Source organism: Nannobrachium achirus, assembly GCF_963921795.1.
Source record: "Nannobrachium achirus genome assembly, chromosome: 14".
Classification (NCBI taxonomy): Eukaryota; Metazoa; Chordata; class Actinopteri; order Myctophiformes; family Myctophidae; genus Nannobrachium; species Nannobrachium achirus.
In genome coordinates, this window is record NC_137821.1 from 44,701,285 (window position 1) to 44,724,069 (window position 22,785).

The 22,785-nt window shown below is 43.5% G+C and overlaps 1 protein-coding gene across 1 annotated transcript in view; it reads left to right on the top strand.

Moving 5' to 3' along the window:
- nrxn2b (neurexin 2b) overlaps positions 1–22,785 on the top strand; it is a gene marked incomplete at its 3' end in the record, with an annotated part of 1,346,377 nt that overhangs the window by 770,576 nt on the left and 553,016 nt on the right. Inside the window, exon 15 of the mRNA XM_080741211.1 lies at positions 11,364–11,483. Coding sequence (XP_080597337.1) covers positions 11,364–11,483 — 120 coding nt within the window. The remainder of the gene's footprint in view (positions 1–11,363; positions 11,484–22,785) is intronic.

The window sequence follows — 22,785 nt, forward strand, 5'->3', positions numbered from 1 at the left end:
TTTTGGCCCGGACCTCAACAATATTGACCTGTTGTTCATGTGACCCCATGGAAAACATAATTGCCCACCCCTGGGCTATACCATACCGTACGGACAAACAGACAGACACACACACACACACACACACACACTTGGTCAAGTGTTGGAGCACCTGGCTGGCACCACTCAAAAAGAGCTGGGGTAGAAAGAGAGAGAGAGCGACAGTCTGAAAGGAAAGAGAGGAGTAACAGAGTTTGCCCTGCAGGTGTTTATGCCGTGCTGCCGTGCTGACTCACTGTTGGGATTTGGTGGCGGTCACACAGAGGGAGGGGGGGGCGGGGGCGTGGGGGAGGGGGAGGGGAGGGGGGGGGAATAGATTGAAATGGAGAACAAACAGAAGAGAACTACCAAATTGGATTAAAAAAAAGAAAAAGAGAGAGAGCACATTCCCAACGCAGGCACGGCGTTCAGAAAGCAGTGACCCCTGCTCGTCGTGACCGACCGTTTCATTAAGAGGCCCCGGAGCCCGAATCGATGGTATCACACATGGTGCATACCAGATGTTTGACCCAGCTGTTGTTGGGTTCTTTTAGGTAGATGCAGGGGATTGTTGCGTATATAGAGCACATACTGTATGTTCTTCATTCATGTCAAGGACCCTCCAAATTGATAGGTATTTGACCACGGACTGCCATCTGAAAAGGTTGGTGTTAAGATAATAAAAAAGAAATATATATTTTAATAATTTTTTTAGAAATATTTTTTCGAAAATACCCGATATACAAGCTCACGTCACGTTGCGATGGGACACATTCTGATTCTTTTGAGTCGTCTATTTCCGCAAAAACGCCGCTGTACGATTAAGGACTTTAAGGACAATTACTACGGTACAGGAGAGTTTGGACAAGGCAATTCTCTTGACTGCTGCCTTCAGGGGGAGCGTGTCGATATTTCGACGTATCATTTGTCCGACGGCACGCCACTTCGACGCGCCGATAGTTCGACTTAGGGATCGCGAGATTTCAGCGCCGCTGTTTCGACGGCACCCTTTTTCGAAAAAAAGTATGCCAATGTTTCGACACGACAACTGTCCGACACGACAACAGTTCGACAAGACGGCACGGTATTGCGACAAGGCAGCACGGTATTTCGACAATGAAAAAACAAGTCTCTCAGCGACGCGCTCCCCCCGACAGACTCATGGTGCCAACGCTCCAGCCTCCAGTAGGAGCGAGCAACCCGGTTGTAGGTCGCTAAATGATCTCGCCCTCTCTCCGCTCCTAACCCAGCCTTCCCCTCCCCCGACCCTTCTATCGTTTCTAGGCTATTTGTTGTTCTGCCTATCTACATAGGCCTACTGTGTTTTATCCGTCCATCCGTCCGTCCGTCCGTCCGTCCGTCTGTCTCTGTCTCTCTCCCTCTCTTTCTTTCTCTCTCGTCTCTCTCTCCCTCCCTCACTCACTCACTCACTCACACATACGCACAGACAAACCACAATTTTCTGTGGAGACCGGGTTGCAATGCACACACACACACACACACACACACACACACACACACACACACACACACACACACACACACACACACACACACACACACACACACAGTCACACACACACACACACACACACACACACACACACACACACACACACACACACACACACACACAGTCACACACACACACCAAACGCTCTGAAAGTAGCCTATATAATCAATGCCAAATTGGGAATTATTTTGTAAAAAGGCTATGAACATGAACTGTAGGCAGGGGTGCTGTGGCAAATTGTGGGGGAGTGGGTCTCCATTTAGAAGCCCCGTGGATTTATTAGCTGGAGTACTAGTGATCGCCGATTAGGCCTATAATAACCTCTTTAATATGCTCCAGACTGTCCCGACAGAACTTATCACAGGGTGTTCGCGCATCCTCTGTCTGTCTGTCTGTCTCTCGCTTTCTCTCTCTCCTCTCTCTCTCTCTCTCTCTCTCGCTCTCTCTCTCTCTCTCTCTCTCTCTCTCTCTCTCTCTGTGTGCGCGGTGGCACATGCTTAAAAGAACAGATCTGCAAGCTTAGCTAACATCCTGTATATCCGACGGTGTTGATAGCTTGTAAATCTGTTATTTTTGCGCATGTAACCTTGTACTTGTTTAAAAAAAACTCCATGCTCTGCAGCTTTCTATTGGACACAGACCGGCAGGTTCAGATTTGCATTATAGGCCTATTATGCCCACAGCTAGGGAGGAGAGTATATTTCACGTTTATATGGGGCTAGTACATTTTGCACCCATATTACTGTCATGTCTTAATAATATGTTGCTTTTAACAAGTAAGCTAAGTGATTGGTGGAGCCTGCTGCGCACTGACTGTGGCCATTCATTAGGCTACTCTTAAACAGGGCTGTGCTGTCCATACAGGCAAAATAGGCAGCCCCACACAGGCTGGGGGCCTCATGAGATTATTATAATTTTTTTAACCAACATGGGCATGGGCCCCCGTTGAGCTGTTGAACAGAGAACAGTTGAAGTGAGGGTTAACATGAAACAATTGCTTTGGACATATTAGCTCATTAGAATCTGAAAAGAGCTTGGCTCTCAAAGGTGCAGACCAGATAACAATGGCCCTAATCACCCAAGCAGTTCCTTCATGTGTGTTCTGTGATGTCACATACATCTTTAAAGTGATCCCTGACTAGTAAGCCATGTAGGCCTTAATATGTTATAATAACCCTCTTTAAAGTGATCCCTGACTAATACGACAAATATGCCTTAATACATTATAATTGTCCTCTATAACTACAATGTATAATTAAAAACACCTCAATTATTGTATTTCTTCTAGAAATAGCTAATCTTTCACTCAATAGGGGAAATGCCCGTCGCAAGTTGATGATGTCATAAATGTCAAGTGTGATCTATCCCTATGGAATTTATGGCATGCATGTGAAAATAAAAACAAACTTAATACTTCCTATGGTTAATATGAGCATCAAATCAATATTTCAAATGTGTTTGTGTTTTGTTTTTTTGCACATGCATGCCATAAAAATGACACCTGACATTTATGACATCATCAACTTGCGACAGGCATTTCCCCTACTGAGTGAAAGATTAGCTATTTCTAGAAGAAATAAAATATTTAAGGTGTTTTTAATTTTACATTGTAGTTATAGAGGACAATTATAATGTATTAAGACATATTTGTCGTATTAGTCAGGGATCACTTTAACCAAAATATACCATTTAAAAGACTTACAATATATTCCTTTGAGAGAAAAAGTTATATTTTCAACCCATGGGGGGAGCCATTGCACTGTTCGTCGCATGTAGTGATGACGGTCGTAGAAGATACATTTTGTCTGGACGGGCCAATTTAAAATGGCGGTGTAAACACGTTTTAGATGTTGAATTAAACACTTTACTAACCCGGCGAAACATCCTACTTGATTGAACAGAACAGAAAAGCACCACACTACTAACTACAGTTAATCTGAGCTTCAAGACAATGTTTTAAATATTGTAAAGAGAACGTTCTTTTTGACGTTCCATATTAACCTTATTTTAAACATGTACAAGTTACAGCGAGCAGGGTGGGCCGTACCACTACCATTTCTAAACATACTACTTATTAACTGAGAACAAATGTCAATAATATCAACAATCTGTCAATTGCATAGTAATCATGTATTCAAGCTATTCAAAATGGATAGAATCATGATTTATTTTTTACATAAATGTGAAAAATGGCAAAAAAAGAAGAAGAAAAAAATCATTTTTTGAAATCTTTTTTTTTTTAAATAAGCAATAATTTCGCGGACCCCCTGCAGTACCTCCGCGGACCCCCTAGGGGTCGCGGACCCCCTGTTGAAGACCCCTGTTCTACGTCATCACTGCATGCGATGAACAGTGCAATGGCTCCCCCCATGGGTTGAAAATATAACTTTTTTTCTCTCAAAGGAATATATTGTAAGTGTTTTAAATGGTATATTTTGGTTAAAGAGGGTTATTATAACATACTAGAAGTCGGCGCCCTGGCCAACTCGGGAACAATGTAAATAGGGGATGAATGCCCCGCCCTTTAATGCAAACCCCATTATACCTGTTGTCATAGGATCTGTTTTGACCATCTGTTTGCGTGTGTCCATTTATGCCCATGGCTTGTGAGATGCGTCGGTTATCTCCATATATAGAGATTCAACACGTGCAAAGTACAGGAGTGATGTCAGAATGAGTCAGCAGAAGTGATGTCAGAATGCCCATATGCCCATATATGGAGATCTCTGTATCTGTGTCCCCTTTATGCCCATATACGGAGATTGCGTCCATTTTATGTCACAATGAGTCAGCGCTTGCGCCGATACATCCATTTATGCCCATATATGGAGATGTGCGGCCGAGCGTCTAGTCGGCGCCCTAGCCAACTCGGGAACAATGTAAATATGCCCATATATGGAGATCTCTGTAGGACCCGTTATGCCCATATATGGAGATGCGCGGCCAAGCGTCTAGTCGGCGCCCTAGCCAACTCGGGAACAATGTAAATATGCCCATATAAGGAGATCTCTGCAGGACCCGTTTTGACCATCTGTTTGCCTGTTTGTCTTTGAGTCAGCAGAAGTGATGTCAGAATGCCCATATGCCCATATATGGAGATCTCTGTATCTGTGTCCCCTTTATGCCCATATACGGAGATTGCGTCCATTGTATGTCACAATGAGTCAGCGCTTGCGCCGATACGTCCATTTATGCCCATATATGGAGATGGGCGGTCCGAGCGTCTAGTCGGCGCCCTGGCCAACTCGGGAACAATGTAAATATGCCCGTGTTGTCATAGGAGTGTGGGGTCATGTGGTGTACGTGATGTCAGAGCCTTTTATGAAGTGATGTCACAATGACATGATTTCCTCCGGAACAGCCTGATGTCAACAATCAGCTCCGCATAAGGAGATTCCGAACGTTTTGCGCCGTTTCGGAAAAAACGTGCGTCGGGTCGGGTCGAGGCCCGGCACTGCACTCCGCGCCACGGCAGAGAACGTGCGTGCCGAATCTGAAGCCGGTGGGACGAACGGTTCTCGAGATACGTGGATTACAGACACACACGCAGACACGCAGAGACTTCTCGCATTTATAGATAGATTAAGGCCTACATGGCTTACTTGTCAGGGATCACTTTAAGAGGCAGGGGCGTGCAGAGACATTTTGAAGGGGGGGTGCTCAAGTGAAAAAAAAGGGCACCTTGTGGAACCATCGACTACCTAGTAGTTGCATTGCAGGGGGGGGGGGGGTGGGGGGGGGGATTTGAATGATGTCAAGTGGCCGGCACTTACACATACATTACATGAGTTAACAGGTTCAGACAATGGTCTATTGATATGCATACATGCCCTGCTGTGACATATCTAATAGGTATTGATATGCATGTATAAATTCATTGAATAACCGATTAACCATTTAATCTACTATAGTCCCTGAAAATCGCAGGCCCCCCCTGCAAGTGAAAATCGCAGGGCCCCCCTTTTGCAAATGATGGAGTTCTATCTGTCCGTCATTCAAGGTTGTATGTGTAAATAAGCCGAAAAGCTTACTGAACTGTACTGTCATGAAACTGTACTTTTAATAGTCTTCAATCAATCAATCAATCAATCAATCTATCTGGAAGAAGTTGCACGTGAACTCTGCAGCCGCACAGAGGCACTCCAACAAGACCACTCTGACAAGCTAAATGCTGGGTGCAGTAAATGTATTTGTCTGCATAAAGGCAATAATTGAAGTAGCTATGAATTGAAATATAATTAACAGGCTGCCTGTGGACACACATCTATTTACATGTATTTATTGTGAGACAAAGGTTGAGAACCACTGCAAAACAGGCACTTAAAAGTTATTCTTGTTCTTATTATCATTAAGGTAGTTAGTTATTTGTAGGTAATAACTCTGATATTCCCATTATGTTATCTTGTAGCTATAAAAATTCATGTGAGAGTGAAGCACAATTGCTTTTTCTTATTTTGTTTATATGGAATTATTTTTGAAAAAAATGCTAGTTTGCATTAAACTCGTGATTTATTTTTCTCATATCTTAATTATTTGAAAATATTTTCAAATAATTAAAAACAAAAGTTTAGGAAACCAAATGTAAACAGGCATTTACTTGCGACTCCTAGAAATTGGTCCGCAACCCACACATGGGTCCCGACCCAGGGGCCTCAAACTGGGGTTTGCCTGGGTCCTCCTAGGCCCTAAGCACGGCCCTGCTTATCCCGTAAAGATTACTTTATCCCACGTCCTCAGGTAATGGAGAGAGAGAGAGAGAGAGAGAGAGAGAGAGAGAGAGAGAGAGAGAGAGAGAGAGAGAGAGAGAGAGAGAGAGATTACTTTATCCCACGTCCTCAGGTAATGGAGAGAGAGAGAGAGAGAGAGAGAGAGAGAGAGAGAGAGAGAGAGAGAGAGAAGAAAGACGAGAAAGAACAAAACACTATAGGGTCGGGGGAGGTAAGGCTGGGTAAGGAGCGGTGAGCGTGTGTGTGAGAGAGACTTTTTTTAATACGTGCAGCCTTGTCGAAAGACCGTGCCGGCCAGTCGAAAGACCGTGCCGCCCTGTCGAAAGACCGGCGTCAGTTTTTTCGAAAAACCGTGCCGTCGAAACAGCGGAGCCGAAATCTCGCGATCCCTAAGTCGAACTATCGGCGCGTCGAAGTTGCGTGCTGTCGAACATTTGGGACGTCGAAAAAGCGAGATTTCCCCGCCTTCAGGTATGGCATGGAAAGAGGACATATGCATTTCTTTCACCATAGTAAAAACTGCATTCATGGTTCTGGAGAGGGTACTTTTTTTTATAGATGGGTAAGAGGGCAGAGGCTCAAGCACGTGTGCACGTGCCTGCGGTTAGGAGTAGGGTTAGTAATGGGGAGAGTCGGACGAACGTAACGTTGGAGTAATACACGTTGGAACAACAACACAACACGCACCCGGTAGCATGTGGCCTGTCGATAGGGAGAGTGCCAGTGTGATCATCATAATATTGACTCACATATTAATAATAGTTATAACAATGTGCTTAATTAGCACCTCTGGGGAGCTTAATTTACAATAATTAATGGAGCCATTACCACAATGAACAATTATTAACAGAAATGTGTTGCTAATGTGGGAGATGTCATTGGATTCAAGTGGCCATTTTGTTAGAGCAATGCTCTCATGTACTATCCGCTCTTCCCTCCTTTTTTTCTTTCGTGCTCATTTATTTTTTTCTATTTTTATTTGGTCATTTGTAAACGGTGCTGCGAGATGTGTGTTTATCTCTGTGGAAACAAATTAGTCTGGCACTGAACCCTGCTTCTTTATAAATGTTTGTGTTTAATCCTCAAAGAACTGGAACGCGCCCGCGTTATATTTTAACCACTTTAACCATTATTTTATGCTTTAGCTATTGAAAAATAGCAGATCTACAAGCTATTTTAGAAAAATCGTGAAAATGTGTGCAAGTCTTTGAATATCTTTGACCCGACTTCTAAATCCTTCCTCTAAATCAGTGGTTCTCAAACCTTTTCATGTCAAGGACCCCTAAAATTACATTTATTTGGCCACGGACCCCCATCTCAAAATATGTTGTTCCAGGGACCCCCAGAAGCAAATATTTGAGTTACAAATGTTCGCTTTTAAATAGATATGTTCAAAGACTTCAAAGATATTCGAAGATTTATTCAGAGAAATCTTAATTTTTCAAAAATAGCAGATTTACAAGCTCGCAGCGCGGTGCCGCGCTGTGAGCTTGTATATCTGCTATTTTTCAATAGTTAAAGCATTCAGTTATAGGCCTAAATGGCTTAATTGAGTTTTTAATGAGAATCCCCACCACTACCGGCGCCCATGACCAACCCTATTTATTCTGTCGGTGGACAAGTCTCCTCTCTCTTTTTTTTTTTCAACGTCTTTGTTTTGAATCTCTTGAATTCTTTGATTTACCTTTTGTCAGTTTTTCTTAACCAATTTCCCGTCGGGGATAAGATGAAAGCTAGGTTGGTTAAAAACAGAAGTAATGAGGAGATTTCTTTATTATTTATTAGGCTATTATTATTCCGCCGGCGTCGTCGCATCCGATTCAAACACAACGGCACTGTGTGCAAAGACAGATGACAGACGTGGAACGCCAACCCAAATCACAACGGCGGTGTGCGCGTCTAATCATTGTGTACTTTGGCGATTTTGTGGAGTGTTTCTTCTCTTTTCTTTTCTCAAATCCACCCATCACTTTTAATTTAGCTATCAGAGCAAGTGACTGGAATCCCACAGAGAAATTAGATTTTTCTAATTGACAATTTAAATGTCCTCATCAGCCATCCATGGCAGTGTGGGAGAGAGCACCCCCCCACCCCACCCCGCCCCCTCCCAAACCTGCCTCGCAGACGTACAGCCCGCTCAGATGTTTTGCGCACCGCACGCACACACACACACGCACATACTGTACGTACGCACACGCACACACACACACACAAACAGGGGCGTCACAAGGGGGGGTGGGGAGGAGTAGGACTGAGTTACCGGGGCCCAAGGTGGAGTGGCTTTAATTATTTTATACTTTAGCTATTGAAAAATGTGCAGATATACAAGCTCACAGCGCGGCACCGAGTGCCGCGCTGCGAGGTGGTAGATCTGCTATTTTTGAAAAGTCGTGATAATGTCTGCAAATCTTTCAATATATGTATTTTTTAAGCGAACATTTGTATCTAAAATTTTGCTTCCGGGGGGGTCCCTGGAACTAAATATTTTGAGATGGGGGTCTATGGCCAAATACATATCATTTTGGGGGTTCTTCACATGAAAAAAATTGAGCACCACTGACATAGAAAATGTTTTCCAAAAAATGAAATATTCATGATTTTTCAAAAAATAGCAGATCTACAAGCTCGCAGCGCGGCACTCGGTGCCGCGCTGTGAGCTTGTATATCTGCTATTTTTCAATAGTTAAAGCACAAAATGTGAGTGAATCCTCGTACCCAGGGCCCAGAATTTGGTGCGACACCCCTGCACACACACAAAAAAAAGGGTCGCCACCACCGTTATTAAACCCAGGCAGCACCGGGCCAGGCGGCCCCCGCTTCCTCCAGTCATTTCCAATTCAAATGAGGAGCCCTCAGTACTGGGCGATCGCACCAGGTTTTCAACCTTGAATTAATGTCAAATTCAATCTGAATGCATTTTTAAGCTGCCTTAATCAAATCACTCTCACAGCCCTGCAGGAAGAGTGGCTATTATGAAAGTGGTCACACAGACGCTTGCTTTTTCTTTCTTTCTTAACCCTGCAAGGCCCAGCGTTGCTTTTTGGCAACATTTTTTAAATCATTTTTTAAAAAATGTTATAATTAGTTTTCCTGTTCTTTTTTCACATTAACATCACCATTAAATCCTATTGTTTAGTATTACAATGCCATTGGCCACGATATTTGCATGTAAATACCCCCCACAGAGGCTGACATTCACACCTCCCAGAGAAGTTGAAATTCCAGCGTCTGGACGAACAACATCTCACTTTTTAACTGAAGCTATTCCTCACAAAAACAGAAATGCCTGTAATATTTTTTTCGTGATCATTAGAATGTCTAGATTAGAACATGTACATGTGTTATTATTGTGAAAAATATCCCCAAAATGCAAATTAGAGCATGATTTATGATTTATGGCTATAAAACCTTACAAAAACATTATTACTTTTTTTACATTACATTTTCCTGTGATTAGGACTCCTACAACACCATCTGATTTAAAAAAAAAAGATTTGGCCATTAGAAATTCATTCGGGTCTTGCAGGGTTAAATGCGACCATTCAGAGAAGAAGGAAGTGACACCCGTGGTTTTTGCGAGACCTTTTTTTTTCTTCTTTTTGTGGCAGTAGCAGATGCTTTAGAACTCGGTAAAAATGAATCATAAAAGGTCATAATATAGTAGTTCATTTAACAAAATGAATTTTACCTCCAGGGCTGGTGATGCTGCAACACACCATATCAAATATTTCTCATGATGATTTCCATGCAGTGAGTTAGTTTGACCCTAGCTGTCTGTATCCAGAACTGAACACATTCTGAATCGGATATTCATTTTGTATTACCACGCACAAGCAAGTAACCTTTACAAATTATTATAAATATAGACACTAGAAACCATCTAATAATATACTGTACAATACAATAAAGAGGCTGGTGGGCTACAGTACAGTACACTAGTAACATACCATCAGAATCTGCTTTATTGTCACATCACAGGTTTACAGAAGTGGGTGAAATTCGTCTTTGTGCATTGTTCCGATCTTATCTTTATATTCCTTAGAAGAAAGAATAAAGGAAGAAGAAGAAGATGGAGAAGCCAGGGGAGAAAGGCGATCAAACAAGAAAAACTCCATACAAAATATCTACATAACATGGTACTCGGGATCAGATATAAAAGGTGCATGAGCAGGCCCATCGCTCCCAGTGGAGCATAGGCCATCTACGACTCTTCTCCATCCAACACGGCGATGGGCTGCCCTTTCTGCCTCTCCCCAGCTGCTTCCCTGTCTCTTCAGCTCTGCCTCAGTGTCTCGTCTCCAGGTGTTCTTAGGCATCTGTATGCTGTGTCTGGTTTATGTGAAAACAAATATCCTATCACACAAAGATTTGGCCTGTTGTAACTCTGAGGATCCGCTAGGGCAGGGTTCCCCGATTAGTTTTCCCCAAGGGCCGAATTATGTCTAGGGTACCAAGCTGAGGGCCACAACATTGCAGGGGGCGACGGTGGTGTTCCCACTACTCCAGTGACAGTTCAGATAACGTCGCTGTCGGGTGAAAATCTTGTATGTCCAAATCCGTTCGTTTTGCATTTATCATTTTAAAAATGATTTAAACTAGTGAAAACAGCCGATCTACAAGCACACAATGCCTCGCGGTGCGAGGCGTTGTGTGCTTGTAGATCTGCTGTTTTCACTACTTCTGTGCGACGGCCTCGTATGATGAAGCAGGGCTTTGCTTTGTGAAAGAAGGTACACATTTTGAGATAAATTTTGATGCGCTCTACCAAGGGCTGATGTTTCATATTGGTTATGAAAAAAATATCTGGAGCATTTGGAATATTACAATTTTGAGGTTTCCACCCAACAATGACGATATATACTAGTGTTGTTGCTGCTCTTATACCAGACAGTAGCCCCCCGCTGGCCGCAAATTGGGGAACCCTGCGCTAGGGTTTCCTGGACCCCCTGTAGAAGACCCCTTCGTGTATACACTCAGATCCACGCCTCTTGCCCCCGAACGTGCAGCATGTTTCTCGAAAAGCCACGTAGTTGACCAGGGGTGAGAGGATTCAGCGCTGTTACCCTGAACCTGTTCTCCGGTTTGTTGCGTTCCCCTCTCCCCAGGACCCAGCACCACCTGTACGGAGGACTCCTGCTACAATCAGGGGGTGTGTCTCCAACAGTGGGAGGGCTTCACCTGTGACTGCACCATGACGTCCTATGGAGGCTCGTTCTGCAGCGACCGTGAGTACAGACCATTATACTTCCCTCTATACCGCCCTCCCCGCCGCTGTGTGTATGTGGCTGGATGGATGGATGGATGGATGGATGGATGGATGGATGGATGGATGGATGGATTGGCTAGGTGGCGATACCAGAACTGAATAGCAGGGTAGGCAGTATGTTGGTTTGACCTCGTGCCAGGTCTTGAGGTTCGCTATATATGGGCATAGCAGTGGCCGTGGTTTTCTGGTGACACAAAGAAAATCGTCCATTCATTTTTCCCGTAGAGATTTACAGTCTCTTGCACACCTACAAAGGTGACAGGTGCGTCGAGGAACAGACCAAACAAAGGTCCGACAAACTGAAAAAGAAATCTCTCGCCACTCTGTCTTCAAATGCAAGAGTTTTTTATTGGGAATCAACAATGTTTTAGTCGTTTAGACCTTCATCAGGCTATCTTTATCATACACACACATCTAATCGATCTTCTTCTTTTCCATAGAGATCTGCTTTTAAAGTCTAGGCTGATGCACACCTCAGAGGTCTACAACATATTTATATCAATTATTTAAAGGCTAGAATCAATCCATCCAGGATCCTGGTGAATCATTCATGACCATAAAACCTTTGATTCTGTGAAAAAAGAACACATTGATAACCGCTTAAAAATGTGATATTTATATAGAATAATTGATAAATATTTCTGTAAATCTCTGTGGGAAAAATATAGGGACGATTATTTTATGTTTTTGTGGCACTGGAAAACCACGCCCGCTGCTATGCCCTATATGGCAAATGGCAGAGAAACTTAATTTTCTTTTCCAGTGGCTTGATGATGAAAGCACTGCATTGTTATATTAAGTGGATCCTTTGTGGTAATCAAGAACTATTAACATGGTCGTGGTTACAAGGTCTCATTAACACTATACCGCTTGAATTCTGACTTACAGTTCATTCAATGCATGCGTGCACACACACACACACACACACACACACACACACACACACACACACACACACACACACACACACACACACACACACACACACACACATCTTAATTGCCATTACCCACCAGCCACACATCAGGCCTATATAGCTTGAGAGGTCTGGCTTAACTGTTAAGCATGAGATTGGCTCTTATCCCCAGGAGGAATAATTCTCTAGCTACTGGTGGTGTGGTGAGGTGGGGGGGGGAAGCAGCCAGGGACCACAGGAGAAATAAGGACTTTTTAAGAGGAGTTTGTTAGTGTGATTGTATTTCAGGTTTTGGATTGGGGTTCCCATTAGGGCAGCTGTTGGATGACCTAACACAGATTTCACATTACAAAGAGCAGGAATTAAAGGTATGGTAAGTCATTTTATTTGGTTAAAATAAGTGTTAAAGGAGTAGTTCGCCCCCAAAATGACTTTTTTTGTATTGATTACTCATGCCATGGAGACTTGAGTTCAATAATATTTTTATTTTTTTGTTGCATTCCTAAGAATAACATTTGATTACAATAAATGTACCCCCATTGATTGCGGATGGGGACCCAAATCCATTTGGGTCCCCATCCGGAATCAATGGGGGTAAATTTACAAAAATATTTATTTTTGCATTGGAAACGCGACAAATACAAAAAAATATTACTGAACTCAAGTCTCCATGTCGTGAGTAATCAATACAAAAAAAGTCGTTTTGGGGGTGAACTACTCCTTTAAATTGCTCTATATTCTGACAGTACTCATTGCTATAGAGTGTGTTTGTTCAGTAGCAGGTGTCTCCATGTCCCTCCAGCTCTTTATTAAACATAAAAAGAAAAGCATTTTCAGGTCGGGATGCCAATTTTATCCAATCAGGATCAGTCAGGATACAGATTAAACTAGTGAAGTTGGAGGTGATGGCTCAAAGAAAGGAGCAGACACACAATTGGAACTGGAACACCACAGTATAACAATGAAGCTTATAAGGTTTGTCACCCACCTGAAAATGTATTTTCTGTTTATTAAAGAACTGGACAGGGGGAGACCCCTGTTACTGAACAAACACTCCAGAGTAATGACTACTATGAGAATATCGTCGTTGTCGGGTGGAAACCTTGTATCTCCAAGTTTCAAATGTGTACGTTCTTTCACAAAGCAAAGCCCTGCTTCATCACACAAGGCAGTCGGACAAAAGTAGTGAAAACAGCAGATCTACAAGCCCACAACGCCTCGCACCGCGAGGCGTTGTGGGCTTGTAGATCGGCTGTTTTCACTAGTTTGAATCATTTTTAAAATGATAAATGCAAAACGAACGGTTTAGGACATACAAGGTTTTCACCCGACAAAGACGATATAGTGCTTTTTAACAAAAAACGTCTTGTTTTAACCAAAGAAATATCACTTACCCTACCTTTAAACTGTCTGAGATTCATCTCCTATATTTTTGGAAATGTGTTTACTGTGGAATCCTTTTTGACGTGGATCTGTGCTTGAGAACACTGAGCCTAATGTAGAGTTAACTTTAATAACCTCTCACAGGTTATGGGGGCGCGGGCAGGGTGACATCAGGCTAATGAACTTGTTTGCATACGGTACGTGTCTTGTTTGTTGGCTAAGTGGCGCTCTGCTCCCTTTTCTCTCTGCATCGGCTGTGATGCTGGAGTTCCATCTTTGATCGCTGTCGCCGCCCCCCGCTATAACCGCGTTAGCTTGACAGCTCACGTTCCGGAGCGTGACAACAGTCCGCGGGGATGATTAGGAAAGGCATCGCAGTGGGAGGAGAAGGCCGACAATAAACAACGGCTTCTGCAGGACATGCAAGCCGAGATAGATGCTTTCAGGAGAGAGAGAGAGGAGAGGATAGGATTGGAGATGAAGAGGAGGTGGTGCATGTGTGGGGGTGGGGTGGGGTGGGTGTTTTGGGGGGGCAGAGCACCCCTGCTGTGTGCTATATGCTTGCACCCAGAGGGTGGGTATCAACGAGTTTATTACTGTGATTTCCAAGAGATGGGCGGCGCGCAAGATGCTGCACCCTCTCGCTGCGGAAAGGCCCAGAGGGAGTTTGAGTGAGAGCGAAAGTGTGTGTGTGTGCGTGCGTGTGTGTGTGTGTGTCTGTGTGTGTGTAAAGATAAAGGATCCCTACCAGCAGCCTGATCAAAGACCTGGTGTACCGTGTCTTGGGAAAAAACAGTAATCAGCATCCCCGTTCGTTCCAAGAAGGAGCTATAGAACATCTACCGTACGGTGCCATTCAAATAATTCAAAGTAGTTGCCAGAAGTTGTTTGGATCAGCAGCAGGCCGGTTATTATTATACGCAGTACTAAACACTACGTCTCTCTCTCTCTGGCAACATCCAAAAACCCCTGGTGATTTTCCCAAACGCCGACAATATTGTTCAAATCACTTCAACAGCCCAAAATCACTGCTGCTTCTGCCTTAGCGCAAGTGACTGACTGGCAACCTTTATGGATGGTCCCTGTCCGTCCATCAGTCACTCAGGAGTTTTATCTAACAGTCAATTATCCAATTTGCAAAGAGCTTTATAAGAGAAAGGTATAAATGTGTCCCTTGTTCCCCCCGCCTTTATGACCACGGCTTAAGGCATTTATCAATGCCTCAGGAACATTTTCACTACAGCTCATTTAAGATAAAGGGCTTAAAAAAAGAGTCAGGGGTTGAGCCCACAGCATTCAGATGAGTTCTACAAGGACTACGTTTTTCCCCCGTTTAGATTGCTTTCCCCGCAGAGGTTTCCGTGTGGCTGCTGGTTGGAGTCCCTTCTCTCTATACCACAACCGCCGTACAGTCGCTGTGTTGACGAGGGGTTGACGTACGCAAGAGCACATTCCACTACTCCACGGCCTGCGTTCTTAACTTATTATGTGTACTGATGCGGTACAGTAAATACTGTAAAAACCGTATACCAGTGTTTCTCAAACTTTCAAATTTCAAGGTCTCCCCTTAACTCTGACAGTGTACAAATGGAACCAAATGCACCCTAACAGGTTCATTTGGTTCCATGTGTACACTGTCAGAGTTACAGACTTGTATAGGTCAATTTAGACCCCCCTAAAGGAACCCACAGAGTCCCGAGAATCCACTTTGAGAAACACTGCTGTATAGTACGTCATTGTACGAAAGATACAGCGGAAAACAGCCGATCCATAAACTCTCGATGAGACGCATCACGCAATGCACTGGGAGCTTTTGGGCCGGCTATTTTTTACTTCTTTTATGTTTGTTATCATGACGTGATACACGTAGAATGTGCGACAACGGTATGTCAACCCCTGCGTATAATCCGTCCTTTGCTCTGCTATGGATTGTTTGCTGAGTTGTTGTTGCCTTCGCGACGCCTCTTTCCCCCCCACACAGCTATAGGCTTCTCCACGTCTTCACAAGTTCACAACAACAGCCTTCCTTCCTCCCGTCCGCGTCATCCAGGAGAGAAACGCTCCTTTGCTCAAACTTGAGTCTCCTACAGATTGAACTTGCGTCGCCCTCCTTTTCTTGTCTTCTTTCCACTTTGTGCTTTCTGCACACGTCCTTCCATACAAAGAGCCTCGACACGCACACACACACACACACACACACACACACACACACACACACACACACACACACGCACACACGCGCACGAACGTCGTGAGACCTTGGCGGCTCATGCAGGTTTCTTCTTTCCCCTGGTGTCGTCGATGTCTTTCTTCTTAAACTTGTCAACATTTGAGTCACTTCTCCAAAGAAACTACCAAGGTAGGTCTGTGCTGCATATATCTGTGTGTGTGTTTTTTCTTTCCCGCTGCACAATGCTCCAACTCTTCTCGGAAACGACTCGGGAGGCTTGAAGGCTTTGAACGCCAGGGCCTTCCAGGAGGCACGACGTGCCCCCCGTTTGGCCCGTGTGAAGAAAGGAAGAAAAAATAGTGTTTGTGGCCTTGTCCGTCACTCTATTGATCACTTACTGTAGAAGTTATGAATGGTTTCGTACGAAATTCGTAGCTTTCGTTTAGATTGGATGCGAGGCCTCTCTGTACTCCTCACACTCTGTCAGTCGTCGTGTATCCGTTACCATGCTTCAAAAGAAGGTCACACACGTTCATATTAGCTTTAGTGCAGGATACAAAATACAGTATCGTATACAGTATCGTTTCGTTAATGCTTTCAAACAAAACAAGATTCAATCTGAAATTCCTCAGTATATTCCCGCAGTGCCGTGTGAAGAAGAAAAAAGAGTGTTTGTGGCCTTGTCCGTCACTCTATTGATCACTTGCTGTAGAAGTTACGAATGGTTTCGTAGCTTTCTTTTAGATTGGATGCGAGGCCTCTCTGTACTCCTCACACTCTGTCAGTCGTCGTGTATCCGTTACCATGCTTCAAAAGAAGGTCACGCACGTTCATATTAGCTTCAGTGCAGGATACAAAATACAGTAAGTTACGACATCAAAGGAAAGAGAAAGTTAGTACAACAGCTTGCCGCTCCAGTACTTTGCAAAGACCATCTTTGCACAGTAAATGCATCGGGGCAGCAAGCTGTTTTCCTTTGAAGTCGTGTATAGATAGATAGATAGATAGATAGATAGATAGACCTTGATTAATCCTGAGGGTTATTCAGCCATCATAGCGGCACCGCAGTGAGGATTGAAACAAATCATTTAGGTATAAGGGTATAGCGAACAGAAGGACAGAGGAATAGTAACATTATAGCAATAAAAGGCAGTGCAAAGACAGGACCAAGATGACTTGACATCTGATCTGGCCGCGTTTGCGCGTGTGCGTGTGTGTGTGTGTGTGCGTTGCTCGTGTGGGCACGCAAGCGTGACATTTATATATTATTCAGTAGTGGCTTGCTTGATCTAAACTTCATAAAGCTCCTTATCCTCACTGTCGGGCAGAAACCTTGTATCTAAAAGTTTCAAATGCGTACGTTTTTTCGTAAAGTAAAGTCCTGCTTCATCAAGCAAGATATGTGAAAATAGCAGCTCTACAAGCACACAGTGTGCTTGTAGATCTGCTATTCTCACTATTTTAAAACATTTTTAAAATGATAAATACAAAAGGAACGGTTTTGGACATACAAGGTTTCCACCCGACAACGACGATATTATGTGAGTCTTTAATAACTGACACACTTTTTTCTTCTGATGATCCAAAGCATTAGAATAAGGCTCAGTGAATCATCTACTATGCTATGCAACAGATGCTCAGTGCCAGCATGATTCACTACGCTTTCACAGAGGTCAGCTCTATTCCTCTCGCTCACACACTGCGTCTCATGGTTGATTGAGACGGAGAATGAGCTCTCTTTCATCGTGGCTTCTCTCACACGGACCTTATTTCACCCCTTGCCGGTGAATGATTGTACTTCTACTCGGAAGAGTTTTTATTACTGGACTTGTACTTGTAACTTGAGTGTTTCCGCATGGCAATATTGATACTTTTACTTAAGTAAAACATACGAGTACTTTCTTCCATAACTGCTAATTTTGCTACACTTTGCCCACCCTTGATGAAACACAGCAAAGTAGTATTTTATTGATAGTTTTCTTTCATATACTCAAAGGGACAGTTCAGGTATTTATATCTGGGGTAGACTTAGATACTCTCGATACCGAAGGCACCTCCCTTTAACGCTCAACACTGCCAGTGTTTACTGAAAATAGCAGATCTACAAGCTCACATCCACGTCGCAACACATTGTGAGCTTGTAGATCTGCTATTTCCCCCAAAGATGTTCAATCATTTTCGCCGAATGTTCACCCATTACAACATGCCTAGAATCTCGACGCTAGGTTCCACGTGGTGAGACGCATTGTAAAGCCAGTAATGACCTTTATCGTTTCGTTAATGCTTTCAAACAAAACAAGATTTCAATCGGAAATTCCTCAGTATATTCCCGCAGTGCCGATTTCAATCAACTATTGAACATTTCAAACTGTTAGACAAGAACCGTGGGAGGTAAAACAAATAACTATGAACTCTTTGATAAAATATATACTGATATTACGAGGAAGTCAATATTCTGCTCAGACAGAACTAGTGATCTCTTCCTGGGAGAGAGTGTATGTGTGCGTGCGTGCGTGCATGCAACGCATGCGTGCGTTCACGTACGTGTGTAAACAAGAATGTATTTGTCAAACAACACAATGCACCATGGCCATCCAGGCGTTGCAGGAACACACATTTGTGATTCCAACGGCGTCCTGCACCGAGGTGTCCTCCCCCTGTTTGTCCGGCGCTGCCTTCCAGTGCCTGGGCTGACAGATACAGTATGCTAGGCAGGTGTCTTACTGCAGCCATCTCATCACGGCTTGATCTCTCAATCCTCCTGCCTCCTCACCGAGCAGCCAGGGACGATCACGCATCACACTCCCCCTCGAGTACATCATGTTGTGCTCAGAGCACACACACACATAGTACCTCCCACCAGTGCTGTGTACTAGGGATGTGACGATCAGTGTTGTTTTTGACAGCAGATTTGGTTTTAGTTTTAGTCATAGTCTTTTGAATAAAATCTCATTTAGTTTTAGTCACAATTTAGTCACCTGAGAAGTTTTAGTTTTAGTCTAATTTTAGTTGACTAAATATCATGAGATTGTATGGCGACTAAATCTACAGTTGATTTAGTCGACTAAAATGTATTTTGGCAGGCCTTGATGGCATTGTAATGACTGATTTTACACTTGCTTGTGTGCTGAAAATAGCCGATCTACAAGCTCACAACGCGTTGCAGCGCGACGCATTGTGAGCTTGTAGATCTGCTATAACACCTGAGAGCAACCAAACATAAAATTACTCTCTTCAGCACTAGTCCCTCCCCAACATTTTAGTCTAGTTCTTATTTTGTTGACGAAATTGTCAATATATATAGTCTTAGTTTTAGTCATCATAGCTTAGTTTTTATTTAGTTGACAAACATTTTTCGTCATAGTTGCACTGGGATCAATTCACCTTTTTATTTGCAGTGCATATCCGGTACAATTTAAACCCTCTATAATTGGTAAAACAGACCTGGAAATGACGTTCTTTTTTCACTCAGTCTCTACCAAATGTCTTTGCCAAAAAATAGCCGATCTACAACCTCACAACGCGTCGCAGTGCGACGCGTTGTGAGCTTGTAGATCTGCTATTTTTTGGGCAAATGTTCCGCCCCAGTACATGATAATGGATGTGGAGGTATTTCGATTATCACGATAATATTGTAAATTGCAATTTCTTTGGTCACAATAATCGTGATATGAAATTTTCATATATCGTCACATCCCTACCGTGTACCAGCGCACACCCCTGCCCTGGGCACGCTATAGGCACACGCTCACACACGGATCCTACTGTGAGCATGCGTGTGTGTGTGCGTGCGCATGCAGCCATGCATGGGTATGCAGACACAGTGACACGCGCATCACGCAGACAACTTGTACACGGCACACACACATCCGCAATCACCTTCCACCGGTGTCGGGGAAGAGATATGAAATTCCCATTTCTGTCTCTCTCTCTCTCTCTCTCTCTCTCAGATGAGATTGAAGCATTTGAATGGGATAATTCCCTACCCCTTTTTTTTCTGCCCGGTGCCTTGAATGTGAAATTAAAATAATTATTCTCCCTTCCACACACTGTTCACTGTGTCCTTTGTGAACATGTGACCCTCGCTTGTTGGCCGGGGATGCATATAGAGGCATAGAGGGACCTTAAATGTGTGTGTGTGTGTGTGTGTGTGTGTGTGTATGTGTATGTGTATGTGTATGTGTGTGTGTGTGTGTGTGTGTGTGTGTGTGTGTGTGTGTGTGTGTGTGTGTGTGTGGGTGTGTGGGTGTGTGTGTGCGGGTGTGTGTGTGTGCGGGTGCGGGTGTGTGTGTGTGTGTGTGTGTGTGCGTGTGTGTGGTCCAATGAATTCTATCGCTGGAGCCAGATGCCTGTATTGAGGATGAGGCTGGAGCTCATGAAAGGGCTGGGATCACACACACACACACACACACACACACACACACACACACACACACACACACACACACACACACACACACACACACACACACACACACACACACACACACGGAATGAAAGCGACAAGAAAAAAAGAAAATCTTTTGTTAAGCAATTTCCACAACTGAAAAGTGCCTTCATACATTTTCTTCCCTGTGCCATAAAGCGCCACATTTTACGCATTGTGATCGTGAAACTGCTGCAATTTGACGTGTTGCTGGATGTTCATGGTTGAAAATTCATGGACTAACCGGTGAGCCACCAGTGTCTTCAGTTCAGAAAAAGCTAAGGTATGGCAACATGACTGGTGTCTTGCACACACGCAAGACACCAGTCATGTTGCCATACCTTAGCGACAGGCATCATACATTTATTTTAAGAAGTACATTTTATTTTTTCCCCGTTTCTACGGTTTCTTGGGCTGGATATGGCAGCCTGGAACGGTTGTTCAAGTGCAGCTAAACTTGGCATGTTAGTAAACGTGCCACAATTAACAATAATGCATTGCACCTGTGCAGCTGACCTGCAGAACCTGGGAATATACAATTTTGTCAAGATGGGGAGAATACAAGTGTGGAGAATATAATTATAATACCTTGTTAAAGTGACCATTTCGTTACATTTTAAGTAACTTTTATTTTCCCCCTGGACCCAGGGTATGGCAGCTGCATACCCCTGCCATACCCAATTGACGCCCCTGTGAGCCACACACGTACAGGCACACACACGCACCCACACCTTCACTCACTGAAAATAGACACCCGTCAGTATGCTCTGGCATTGGCGGATTACTTGGTTGCATGCTGAAAATAGCCGATCTACAAGCTGCTTGTTTTCAGAATGCAACCAAACATAAAATGACTTGTCTTTTAGCTCTGAATTTCCTCTCCTCTAGTCCCTCCCCAAATATTTTAGTTTTTATTTGTTGACGAAATGTTCAATATTATGTACCGGTAGTCTTAGTTTTAGTCATCCAGTCGTTTTTTTTGTTGTTTTTATTCAGTTTTGGCAGTGAAAAAGGTAGTCGACAATTTTTTTTTTGTCATATTTTAGTCGATGAAATCAACAATGCCGTGTACTCCAACTAACACAATAGGCTCTATGCACAGCAGCCATATTGTAAAGAAATTGGGCCTCGGCCTATTCACAGGTGTTACCAGTGATACTAATGAAGGCTCTGTTCCATTCTGGTCAAACAGAGTCAGGGAGCTGATATTGTGCATGTTTGCTGACTGGAAACACTTCCAATGTTGTCATTTGAAGTGTTCCAGTGATTGTAATTTTCTTAGACCAGATGGGGCAGTTCGCAAGCTACCTTGTGAAAAATGCAAAAGATAAAAAAAAAGAAAGAAATCCGACACATATGAGTTTACACCGTGCTGAAACACTTTGGCTCAGGTGGGAATAAACCTCCTTTTAGAATGTGAGGGTAAAAACATATAGGATGGGGATGGTGCTCGATTTCTGTCACAGAAGCTTTTTTTTCTTCTATGAGCGCCCCGATATCTTTCTTTAAAAAAGAAACCTTACAAAACTGCGTCCTTCACTTCCACATGAACAGACTCATTCTTATGAGCGTCTTCTTTTGAATATCCACGCGCTTCGGCCTTGCTGGAGGGCGACGCGATGGGGTGTGACACGGCAAGGCACTGGGGACCTAAAACAGGATGTCCCCAGGTCAACGGCTGTATGGGTGGGTGGCTTGGTAATGTGGCAGTGGTGGTGGCTGCAGCCTCGGGGCTCGTTTTCCTGTTGTTGTTTTTTTCTCTTGTTTTTCTGCATGGTCACACCCACACTCTCATATTATTTATGTGTTTATTTAGCTAGTACGATTTTAGCCTTGAGGTATGCTTTTTTATGTCATCCCCAACATGAGCAGTTTGCAAGGTTGGACGAACCCCACTGAGAAAGCTGCACACCACCAAATTTAAAGTAAAAAAATTTAGGGCAAAGTGTGTGTATCCTCAGCGATACGCACACTGTTTTGAAGTCGATCATTCGGACCATTATACATGCAGGAGATTCCGTGCATTTATGGATAGATAGCAAAAGAATCACATTGTAGATCAGCATTTCTTTTGAAAATGAGCAAAATATGAAATAGGGCTTTAGTGGCTAAACGTTTTATCTGGCATTAGTCGATAGAAATACATGTTTACAGAGCGATAAGAGTGGTAACACTTGCTTGCTTTATAGAGGCTACTGTGCATGGATATGAATGAATCTGGGTGTGCCTTGAGATTTTGAATTTTGCCTTGGGCGCAAAAAGGTTTTAAAAACTACTGCTGTTGTAGATAATGGCAGGCTCAGCACACTTCCCTTTGTGTTTACAAGGTGGTAAAGCCGTATTCTGGGAAGGGGCAGTTAGTCGTG